The sequence below is a fragment of the Dipodomys merriami genome, unplaced genomic scaffold (assembly GCF_024711535.1).
Source record: "Dipodomys merriami isolate MVZ:Mamm:240054 unplaced genomic scaffold, mDipMer1.0.p SCAF_392, whole genome shotgun sequence".
Lineage (NCBI taxonomy): Eukaryota > Metazoa > Chordata > Mammalia > Rodentia > Heteromyidae > Dipodomys > Dipodomys merriami.
This window is the reverse complement of record NW_027205515.1, coordinates 368113-380370: the sequence shown is the minus strand read 5'-3', so window position 1 is coordinate 380370 and position 12258 is coordinate 368113. Positions and strand designations below refer to the sequence as shown.

The window sequence follows — 12258 nt, the reverse complement described above, 5'->3', positions numbered from 1 at the left end:
AAGGATGGAGAAAAGTAGAGTGCTCAGTCAGGCTGCATCACCTTGTGAACAGCAAACCTGTTTCAGTTGCTTTACACAGTCTTGACTTGAGGTAGCTCAATAACCATTTACTTTTGTATAACAGCCTTCAGACACCAGCTCATAGTAGCCCCTAGGCTCCTCCGGGCTAGCTGCCTACCTTATCTGATCACTTTGTTCTTGGTGGTAGTTGCCAGAATAATTGCTCAAGCATAGATCTGATCTTATCTCCCTTAACATTTTTTTTTTGTCAGTCAGTCATGGGTCTTGAACTCAGGACCTGGGCATTATCCCTGAGCTCCTTTTGCTCAAGGCTAGCACTCTACCACTTTGAGCCACAGTGCTACTTCTGATTTTCTAGTGGTTAATTGGAGATAAGAGTTTCATGGACTTTCCTGTCTGGGCTGGCTTTGAACCTGGATTCTCAGATCTCAGCTTCCTGAGTAGCTAGGATTTCAGGCATGAGCCCCTTGTTGAACATCTTTGGATTCTTCCATTATTTACCCTACCTTCCTATCTTCTTGGTCTGGCAAAAGAGACTTTTCCTGAGTTCTCCCTCATCTCTTTCTTTCATATTCCACCCAACTCAACTAAACCAAACAATCTGCTATTCCTGTCTATCCCCAGCCTTTCCCCTTTGGGCTTCTAGATTACATTTCTCCCATATTTTCACCTGTCAGGAGCAGGTGAAAGCAGCTCCAGAGCTGTATCAGAGGCTTCTCTTCTGTGAAGTCTACTCACTCCCAGCTAGAATCCCTCCTCCCCTGTATTGCCATTGCATCTTACCTGGGGGAGTGAAAGCATTTCTAAAATGGCATTGACAGCTATGCCATACTTCCCAGTAGATTGCATGCTCCTTGAAGACAGTGTCCACATCTGCTGGGCATTTTATAAGCCCTAGAGTTTGTAAGCTCAAACTACGCCAATACACTGTAGCCCTTCTTAGCCGGAAGCTGGTTTCTTATTCTGCTGTGCTGTCACCAAGGCTTGGTCCCTAGAGCCCCTTGACTCACCTCATCTCAGTTATACTCCATAGCCACCTGTCAATCTTGGTCTCACCACCTTAGGAATTCACCTCTGCCATGACAGCTACTGTGAGTTACATGCTGAGCTACTCAACTTCTAGGCTTGACAAATTGCTGCTTACAGAGCCTCTTCTTAAAGCGATCCAGTCCCTTTTTCTCTTGAACATTTAGAGATTCATTATGAATCAAGAAGAATGGCTTTCTCAAGCATTTACAAAGCCATCTCCTCTCAGAGGACCTAAATGGCTAGGAGAGAGGGCACAGAATGCCCAGCCTATGCAGTCTCTTGATCTCCTCCCCTGCAGTGCTCCAGGCTGTGCTTCGGATCAACAGAGCCATCCAGAGGGGAGTGGCTGCTGACACTGTGAAGGAGCTGATGTGCCCCGAAGCCCAGCTGCCCACAGTGTACCCATTTGCCTCCACTGTGTACCAGCAGGAACTGGCAGTGCTCCAGCGGCAGCAGCAGGGGGTAAGCCTCAGAAATGCTCCACCAGCTTTGGGGTTTCCAAGCAGCCAGAGGCTCAGGGGCAGCCCATCCTCTCAGGACAATCTGGAATGCTCACCAGAGATCAGGATGGGGGAGAAGAGTCTGCCTTGCCTTGTTGAGCATTATGGGAGCCAGTACCCTTGAGTAAACATTGCTTTACAGTCAATATTTAGTCCCTGTCAGGTGAATATTATTATTTGTATTTGAAAGATGAGGAAACAGGAATGCAAAAGTTGTCACTTGCTGCTCTGTGTGATTGGAACACTTGGAGTGAATGAAGTCAGATGTGCTGCAGCTCATGCTTCTAACTACTCACTGTCCTGCCTCTAGTGTGGCCCTTGCCTAGGGTTCTCCCCATCTGTCACAGGACTTCAACTCCAGCTGAGGGGCTAGGAAGAGAGGAAGGAAAGGAGTAAATGATGTAGCCAGAGACATCAGATCAAGGAAGCAGAGGAAGCAGAGCTGGGAGGCTGGGAAGGCTTCCTGGAAGAGAGAAAACACAATAGAGAATCCCATCCACAACAAGCATTATGAAGTGTCTCCTTCAGGCATGAACTAGACATGGGTACTACCTACAGGAAAGGGATTGTCACAATATATGAGTAACTATGATACAAGAAAACATCAGAAAAGTACTAAAGGTACAAGTGTATTAAAGCGGTTAAGGTAGAATTTAGAGATCAAATCTTAACCATATGTGTGACATTGGGCAGGTTATTTACCTTCTCTGCCCCTCAATTTGGTCATACATAAAATCTGGAACAGCTGGGCACTGGTGGTTCATGCCTATAATCCTAGAGGCTGAGATCCAGGATCACAGTTCAAAGTCAGCCCAGGCAGGAAAGTCCATGAGATTCTTATCTCCAATTAACCACCAAAAAACCAGGAGTGGCACTGTGGCTCAAAGTGGTAGAGCATTAATCTTGAGCAAAAGAGCTCAGGGATGGCACCCAGGCTCCAAGTTCAAGCCCCACAACCAACAAAGAAAAAAATAATTACTATTGGAAAGAGTTGTATATTTACCTCAAAATTGTCATAAAGACTCAACCAGTTAGCACACAAGCTATTAAACTAGATCCTGACATACATATTTTTTTTGGGGGGGCGGGGGGTGCGTCCGGTCATGAGGCCTGAACTCTGGGCCTGGGCGCTGTCCCTCAGCTCTTCAGCTCAAAGCTAGCCTCTACCACTTGAGCCACAGCGCCACTTCCGGCTTTTTTCTTTTTTCTTATGTGGTGCTGAGGAATCGAACCCAGGGCCTCATGCATGCAAGGCAAGCACTCTACCACTGAGCCACCTTCCCAGCCCTATTATTCTTGTTATTTACAACATTCTGTAGGAAACAAGAAGGGTGCTCCTGACACAGAGAGCAGCACAAGCTCTTCCTACATTTGTTTTTTTTGGGGGGGAGGGAGTTTGGGTCTGGTCATGGGACCTGAACTCTGGGCCTGAGCACTGTCCCTCAGCTCTTCAGCTCAAGGCTAGCGCTCTACCACTTGAGCCACAGCGCCACTTCCGGCTTTTTTCTTTTTGCTTATGTGATGCTGAGGAATCGAACCCAGGGCCTCATGCCTGCAAGGCAAGTACTCTACCACTGAGCCACCTTCCCAGCCCATCCTCCTATATTTGAATAGGAGGAAGAAAAGAACCAGGTAGGGAGGTGGGGCCAGGACCTCCTAGTTTGTATTGCAGTGAGGAGGTAGCTACTTCATCTTCATCTCTGTGCCCAGGGTCTAATTCTTTTGTGGTTGTTATTTTTTTTTCTTTTTCTGGTCATGGGGTTTGAATTCTGGGCCTGGGCATTGTCCCTCAGCTCTTCAGCTCAAGTTGAGTGCTCTACCACTTAAGCCACAGTGCCACTTCCAGTTTTCTGGTGGTTAATTGGCGATAAGAGTCTCTCAGACTTTCCTGCCCAGGCTGGCTTTGAACCATAATCCTCAAATCTCAGCCTCCTGAATAGCTAGGATTACAGGTATGAGCCACCGGCACCTTATTGTTACTTTTATTTATTTATTTTTTTGGTCAGTCATGGAGCCTGAACTCTGGGCATGGACACTGTCCCTCAGCTCTTCAGCTCAAGGCTAGCATCTACCACTTGAGCCACAGTGCCACTTCTGACTTTTTCTGCTTATGTGGTTTTGAGGAATCAAACCCAGAGCCTCATGCATGCAAGACAAGCACTCTACCACTGGACTACCTTCCCAGCCTGTACTTTTTTTAAATTAATTTTTTTATTGTTATTATAAAGGTGATGTACAGAGGTTACCATTTCATGTCAGGTAATAAGTACTTTTTTTTTTTTGTCAATCATGGGGCTTGAACTCAGAGCCTGGGCACTGTCCCTGAGCTTTTTTTTTTTTTTAAGTCGGTCGTGGGGCCTGAACTCTGGGCCTAGGCGCTGTCCCTCAGCTCTTCAGCTCAAGGCCAGTGTGCTACCACTTGAGCCACAGTGCCACTTCTGTCTTTTTCTGCTTATGTGGTGCTGAGGAATCGAACCCAAGGCTTTATGCCTGAAAGGCAAGCATTCTACCACTGAGCCACCTTCCCAGCCCCTGTCCCTGAGCTTTTTCCTTCAAGGGTAGCCCTCTTCCACTTTGAACCAGTTTTCTGGTGGTTTATTGGAGATAAGAGTGTCATGGACTTTCCTGCCTAGGCTGGCTTTGAACCTCAGATCTCAGCCCCCTGGTGAGTAACTAGGATTACAGCTATGAGCCACAGACACCTGGCTATGAGTACTTTTTAAAAAATTGTTATTATAAAAATGATGTACTGGGGCTGTGAAGGTGGCTCAGTGGTAGAGTGCTTGCTTTGCATGCATGAGGCCCTGGGTTCGATTCCTCAACACCACATACGCAGAAAAAGCCGGAAGTGGCACTGTGGCTCAAGTGGTAGTCTTGAGTTGAAGAGCTGAGGAACAGCGCCCAGGCCCAGAATTCAGGCCCCACGACCGGACCCCTCTCCCCCAAAAAAAAATGATGTACAGAGGGTTAAAAAAAATGATGTATAGAGGGTTAAAGTTACATAAGTCAGGTAAAGAGTACATTTATTTTTGGACAGTGTTACTACTTCCTTCACTTTCTCCTAGTTTTTCCCTTGGTTGGTACTTTTTTTTTGAGATGAGATCTTGTTATATTACACTGTCCTTGAACTAATGATTGATCTTCCCAGCCTCTACTGCTGGGATTATAGGCATATATTATTATGCCTAATCCTAATATAGCTCTTGGTGTGAAGTAGGGTCCAGAGGTTGCTGGCAGAGCTCACTGGTTAAGTGTAAGCTCTGCAGTCAGGCAGCAGAGGTTTTTTTTTGTTGTTGTTTGTTTTTTTATGAGGGTCAGTCGTGGGGCCTGAACTCTGGGCCTGGGCACTGCCCCTCAGCTCTTCAGCTCAAGGCTAGAGCTCTACCACTTGAGCCATAGCACCACTTCCATCTTTTTCTGCTTATGTGGTGCTGAGGAATTGAACCCAGGGCCTCATGCATGCAAGGCATGCCACCTTCCCAGCCCTGAGGTAGCAAGGTTTAATCCACATTATGAACCCATATTATGGGCCATGGGCTGAGCTAGGAAATGGGGCCATTAATGATACCTACTTATTTGGCTTGTTATGACAATTAACTGATTTATATTTGAAATCTTTGTAAGTGTGCACATAACATTTCCAGGTGATGAGTGTTTTACTGTTAGTAAATGAATGTGAATTTCATTGGAGATGGAGATAGGGATGTTGAAGAATACTGGGGCAGGTTGGCACCTTCCCCAGGCTCTAGCAGTCCCTTTGAAAACTATTCTCTCTTCTACTGCAGGAACTGAGCCAGGAGGAGCTTTTTGTGGCTGTGGAGATGCTCTCAGCTGTGGTACTGATTAATCATGCGCTGGAAGCCAGGGATACCCAAGGCTTCTGGGGCAGTCTGGTGAACCCTGCTACAGGCCTGGCCCAGGTGGAAGGAGAAAATGCTCAGCGGTAAGTAAGTTTTACCTATATGTTGGGGTACAAGGATGGAGAGAAGGTGGCTAATATCCAACGGTCCCCCTGCTTTTTATTATTATTTATTTGTTTGTTTGTTTATTTATTTTTTGCTGGTCGTGGGGCCTGAACTCTAGGCCTGGGCACTGTCCCTCAGCTCTTCAGCTCAAGATTAGTGCTCTACTACTTGAGCCACAGAGCCACTTCCAGCTTTTTCTGCTTATGTGGTGCTGAAGAATCGAACCCAGGGCCTCAGGCATGCAAGGCAAGCACTGTACCACTGAGCCACCTTCCCAGCCCCAGTCCTCCTGCTTTTTAACTGGACTTCTGTATAATGCCCTGTTCTTGGGCCCATGGCCACCTCTTGGTCTGTTCACAGTTCCCTGGAGAGAGTGGGCTTATGACCACTCTCTTTTCCTCCACTGATTTATTCTTCTCCAGAAAATGTTTGAGTACCTATCCACGTGCCAGATAATATTATCTGGTGCTGGGAAATATAGAGAACAAAACAAAGTTCCTGCTGTCATCAACTTACTTACAAGTGGAAGGAGACATGATCTGAAGGGCAGATAAGCAATGAGCAAAACAAATCAAGGGATAAATCGTGGGACACATATACAGATGGCTCCTGAGTTAAAGGAATTATTAGAAAGGGACCTAAGGAACCCAAATGATTACCAGCAGGCTGTGTAGGGCAGAGGCCTGAGAAGGAATTGTACAGTATAGCTTCAAAGAACACTGGGAAGGGATCAAGGTGTGGCTCAATGGTGAGGCACTTGCTAAGTAAATGCAAGGTCCTGGGTTTAATCCTCAGCACTGCAAAGTACATGCCTACCTGCCTACATATGTACTCACACACTGGCTTCCAGAGTGGGAGAGATGAGTGAGGCAGGGGAAGTGTGGATGAAGATGAAGTAGCAGACCCAGACCATGGAAGTCTCTGGCTTTTATTCCAAGCGAAGAAGGAATTGAATCAGATGGGTTGAATGAGGAGGGAACTGGTCTGACCTACTTTAACAGGATTATTTTGCCTACTGAGCTGAGAATCCACTGCAGGGGTACAAGAGAAGAGACATGGGACCTGTTAGACACTATTGGAGTAATCTGGTGTGGGATGACAGGGGCTTGGCCTAGGATGGCAGAAGTGGAAGTGGTAAGAAGGCATCAGTGTGTAGATTTGTTCTGAACACAAAACTAACAGGATTTGGTAGGGGAGCAATATGGAGTCTGAGAGGAAATGAAATCTGGTAGGCCTTCCAAGATTTTTGGTAAGAAAAGAGAGATAGAAAGGGCACAAAGGTTGATGAGGAGTATCAGGAGTTCAAGTGTTAATTGGACATTTACGTGCAGATATTGTGGCCACTGGGATACATGAAAGTTCTAGTGTCCTATTGGGAATCATTAGCATATATCACTGAAAACCGTGAGATCTATTAGGATTGAGCCTGCAGGGAGACCAAAAAGGTCTGGAAACAGAAATTCAGGGTATTTTTATTTAGAAGTCAGGAAAGAGCCAGCAGAGGAGGCTTAGAACAGTGTGTGAGGGGAGATGAACACCAGTGACCGGAAGGTCACAAGAGGAACCAGATCAAATGTACTCGTCTTCCAGTTTGCCATGAACATGCCACTCACCTTGCTCACTCCTTCTCACTCTCTCTCTCCCTGCTGCTAGTTACTTTGATGCTCTGCTGAAGCTGCGACAGAAGCGTGGTATGGATGAGGCCTTCCTGAGCTGGAATGACCTGCAGGCCACTGTGAGCCAGGTCAATGCCCAGGTCCAGGAAGAGACAGATCGTGAGTGCAGTCTGTAGCTGGGATGGGGTGGGGATGGAGGGGGGTGTGGGTATCAGCCCCACATGGCAGCCCCTTCCCTTAGCCATAAGTCTAGGGCTGCTACCCATCCAGATCTCTTCTCTCTCTCCCCCTCTCTCTCCCCCCTTCTCTCTTTCTCTCTCTCTTTTTCTCTCTTTCTCTTTCTCTCTCTCTTTCTCTTTTTCTCTCTCTCTTTCTCTCTCTCTCTCACACACACATACACATACACACAGAGATTCTTGCAGTCAGCCTTATCAATGAGGCTCTGGACCAGGGCAGTCCAGAGAAGACGCTGTCTGCCCTGCTGCTTCCTGCTGCTGGCCTGGAAGATGTCAGCCTTCCTATTGCTCCTCGATACCATCTCCTCCTCGTGGCAGCCAAAAGGCAGAAGGCCCAGGTGAGATTAGGCTGGCCAAGTTGGTGGGCCCAGCATGCCCTCTGGCCAAGCTCCAGCCTGATGGATAATTATAGTCCCTTTCTGGGGTGGATGGGGCATAAGCAGGTTTCTAATGTGATGGGAGAAGCATGCCACCCACACCCCACCCCCCCATTGCCAGGGCACTTGGAAGTGTTGGCTGGATTCCTCACTCTAATCCTTAGTGGTCACCTGACCTTGAGCATATCCTGGTGTCTCTGAGCTCTGTATCTTCACCTGTAAAATACTGCATTCCCTGCTCTGAGGCATCTCTCGGAATGAGGGGGGAAAAGGCAGGGATTTGTACCTGAAATACCTTGAGTATGTGGCAGCACCCAGAGCAATTGAGAACTAGGACTTCTGAGCCAGACTAGATGAGTTTGCATCCTGCAGTCTGACCCTGCAGTATCACTCACTGTTTCCTCACCTGTAAACTTGTGACGATAATGAGCTGATTGCAGTGAGGTAATATGACAGTAGTACTAGCTAACAGTTCTCACTCTATGCCAATATTCATCAGAAAGTGTTTTAGAATAGCACGTGGCTCAGTAAAATGTTAATTTTCAAAATCTATTACTAATGAGGAGAGTTGGGAGGGTACAGAGTCTAGAGTCAGGTGTCAAACTGACAGTGTGGCAGGTATGGGCCTACTTGGCCTGGGGTCTCATGTAATCATCTCAGTGCTTTGTGGGATCAGAGGAAGATGGAACAAGAATAGGAAAAGAAGCATGTTATGCTATAATCCTAGCTCCAAGAGGCTGATACAGTTCAAAGCCAGCCCAGACAGAAAAGTCTATAAAACTCCATCTCTAAAACAATTAGCAAAAAGCAGGGCTAGAGGCTTTGTTCAAGTGGTAAAGGACCAACAAAAAAAATGAGTAAGCCTAGCAAACAGAAGAATCTGAATTCAAGCCTCTACCCACCAACCAACCAACAAACAAAACAAGGAAGAAAAAGTCAAGGTCATGTTCACTCTGAGATGTGAATTTAAAACCTGGGAAAAGGGGGAGTGAAAGTGGGTAGGTGTAGCCTCCAGAGTAGGCTACTCCTCAACATGATTGAGGCACAAGGGCAGGGAATAGAGCTGTTGAGAAGGTGGTGGGCAGGACTGGAGATACAGCCTAGAATGTGTAAGACCCTGAAATTATCACTAGCTATCACTGGAAGAAACGAAGGTGGCAGACACTGATGGTATAAGAAACTAGAAGAAGGGGCTGGGAAGGTGGCTCAGTGGTAGAGCACATGCCTTGCATGCCTGAGGCCCTGGGTTCGATTCCTCAGCACCACATAAGCAAAAAGAAAAAAGCCGGAAGTGGTGCTGTGGCTCAAGTGGTAGAGCACTAGCCTTGAGCTGAAGAGCTGAGGGACAGTGCCCAGGCCCAGAGTTCAGGCCCCACGACCAGACCCAAAAAAAAAAAAAAGTGATAGAACGCCAACCATGAGTGAAAACAGCTGAGCAAGAGCACAGGCCCTGAGTTCAAGCCCCAGTACTAGTATAAATTTAAAAAAATGCCTCTTGTATCTGACAGCCCTTCAAAGGATCCACAAGGCCATGCCTACACAGGCAGGAACGGGGGAATGGAGATTGTCATCCCTATGGCTTCAAGGTCTGCTTGAAGTTTGGTTCTGCTGGGCGAGTTGGCCAGGGATCTTATCTCTTTTCCGTCTCTCTCAATTTTTCAGGTGACAGGGGATCCTGGAGCTGTACTGTGGCTAGAGGAGATCCGCCAGGGAATAGTCAAGGCCAATCAGGACACAAATGCAGCTCAGAAAAGTAAATGGGCCAGTTAGGAGCATTGGGTGGGTAGGGAAGGACAAGGCTTGACAACAGCCCAGAGGGGCAGTGCCCACTCCCTTGCCTCTCCTTCAGTTGCTGAGGAGAGGCAGGCCAAATCCAGAACAGGAGGTTTGCTGCAGACCACAGGGTGGATTTCCTGGCAGACAGCTGGGCAGGAAATCCTCGGGAGTTGGGAGCCCATAGTCCACCCGCTGCTTCCTTCTATGCCTTCCTGTGGCCACTTTCCCTGCAAAGTGAGCCAGTGCAATCACATGGAGGCCAAAAATCCATCCCATTTCTGCTGCTAGTGTGAGTTTAGATTCCAACAATTAGCTCTGGTTACAAAATTGTAGTATTGGGTGGGGGGGAAAAATGGTTGGCAGAAATTTGGGAAAACAGGACCAGTGCAAGCAGACACTGACATACGAGGCTGAGTGCTGAGGAAGTCCATTCTGTGGGTCTGAGAGCTGGAAGGCCTGCCTTTAAGCTCCAGAATGAGCTGATTCTGCTTTTCCCATGCTGCTGCCTAACTTGGCCCCTTTACCTCCTGCAGCAGCCCTTCCTGACTGCTACCCCTTCCTCCAGGCATAGCTGCCTGCTGTTGCTTTCTATGCACAGACACTTCTGTGTCTATTTTGGATGTTCTCTTTCCTCTCCATTACATAGGATGATGTTGTGTCCTTTCTCTGACTTCCACTCTATGGGAGGGAACTCGGAGAGGGACTGACTGCTCTCTCCTGATGTCCAACAGTGGCCCTTGGTGTAGCTGCCATCAATCAGGCCATCAAGGAGGGCAAGGCAGCCCAGACAGAGCGGGTGTTGAGGAACCCCACTGTGGCCCTCCGGGGGATAGTTCCCCACTGTGCCAATGGCTACCAGCAGGCTCTGGAAGATGCTCTGGCAAAGAAGCGACAACCAGGTAATATTCCCAGCCTGGCCTTCTTCATCTCTGCCTGCCCCAGCCACCTCTTGCCTCCCGTGAATCTTTTCTGCTTACCTGATTCCTGCACAGGGGACACAGCTTTCTGGGTCCAGCATGACATGAAGGATGGCACTGCCTATTACTTCCATCTGCAGACCTTTCAGGGGACGTGGGAGCAACCCTCTGGCTGCCGCCTCAACACATCCCACCTGACCCAGGAGGAAATACAGGTTGGCAATGCCCCTGCCAGGGTGGGGGGATTATGAGTGGGGTATGCTTCAGGAGAGGCTACCATCCACCAAAGGACTACTAGCTGTCTCTCCTGCCTCCACAGTCAGCCATCACCAAGGTCACTGCTGCCTATGACCGCCAGCAGCTCTGGAAAGCCAATGTTGGCTTTGTCATTCAGCTCCAGGCCCACTTCCGTGGCTTCCTGGTTCGCCAGAAGTTTGCTGAACGTTCCCACTTCCTGAGGACCTGGCTCCCAGCCGTCATCAAAATCCAGGTGGCATTTCTGGTTTTCTGAGTGCTATGGGCCAGGTGTATCAGAACTGCAGTGCCTTGCTCTTCACTGAGTATAGTTAGGGTGGTATTTGGGCCTATGGATAGCAATGGTGAAGGACATGAACTGTGGAGCCAAATTACTGAAGTTTGGACTCTAGTTCCACAGCTGTTAGTTGTGTGACTGTGCAAGCTACTTGCTGCCTCATTGTCCTCCTCTGAGAAATAGGGATAATGATAGCATCTACCTCATGGTGGTTATGAGGATTGAGTGAGGTAGTATCTAAAGTATTTATATGCAGCACCTGACAGGTAAGTAAAAACATGATATAAGCACTGATTCCCAGCATCACTGTCCAGAGAGACCAAGAGCTGCTTTTTGGCCATCTAAGAGAAGAGTAAGATTTGGTTCAGTAACAGGAGAAAGTCCTGACTAGAACAGGACTCTCAGGGTGCTAGGGATTAAGCAGGAAGGAAAGGATTATCCCTTAGGGGTGATTCAGAGCTCTATACAGAACATTAGTAATCAGGGGCTGGGAAGGTGGCTCAGTGGTAGAGCGCTTGCTTTGCATGCATGAGGCCCTGGGTTCCATTCCTCAGCACCACATAAGCAAAAGGAAAAATGCCAGAAGTGGTGCTGTGGCTCAAGTGGTAGAGTGCTAGCCTTGAGCTGAAGAGCTAAGGAACAGTGCCCAGGCCTAGAGTTCAAGCCCCATGACTGGACCCTAGCCAGCCCTTTCCACTTCTTTCCTCCAGCCTGTGATGGTCCAGTGTGGCTTGTGAAGCCAGCATATGAAGTCAATTGGTAAAATAGCCAGGAATCTAGGAATGAGGGGAGTCCTCCCCAAGCAGGTGTGATCTGAAGGGTCTTGTGGAGATGCTGGCAGTGTAAAGACCTATTTATTTAATAAGCATCTTTGAATGGCTAGTACCTGCAAAGCATGCCACAGGCAAGGACGGGAAATGGGCATAAGACCCTCAATTGAAGGCTGGATATGGGTAGCATCTGTAATCATAGCTATTCAAGGAGGCTAAGATCTGGGGTTTAGTCCCCCAGCCCAGGAAGGAAAGTCCATGAGACTTTTATTTCCAGTTAACCACCAAAAAGCTGGGAATGGAGCTGTAGCTCACGTAGTAGCATGCCAACCTTGAGCTAAGGGACAGCACCCAGGCCCTGAGTTTAAGCCCCAATACTAACGCCATGAAACAAAAAAACCTTGCAGTTGAGTGGTCACAGATCCCATCTCCTTCCTCAAACTAAAGGACAGTTAATGTTAGATGCTGTGATAGAAGGGACACAAAGACAATACCAGAAAACCTGAAAGAGATTTACAT

The 12258-nt window shown here is 47.9% G+C and overlaps 1 protein-coding gene across 1 annotated transcript in view; it reads left to right on the top strand.

Annotated features, from left to right (window-relative positions):
• Positions 1-12258, top strand: part of Iqgap3 (IQ motif containing GTPase activating protein 3) — a 52966-nt gene that overhangs the window by 16276 nt on the left and 24432 nt on the right. Inside the window, exons 12-19 of the mRNA XM_069990192.1 lie at positions 1349-1512; positions 5336-5493; positions 7169-7290; positions 7542-7705; positions 9407-9497; positions 10252-10419; positions 10513-10652; positions 10757-10927. Of these exons, the coding sequence (XP_069846293.1) occupies positions 1349-1512; positions 5336-5493; positions 7169-7290; positions 7542-7705; positions 9407-9497; positions 10252-10419; positions 10513-10652; positions 10757-10927 (1178 nt within the window). The remainder of the gene's footprint in view (positions 1-1348; positions 1513-5335; positions 5494-7168; positions 7291-7541; positions 7706-9406; positions 9498-10251; positions 10420-10512; positions 10653-10756; positions 10928-12258) is intronic.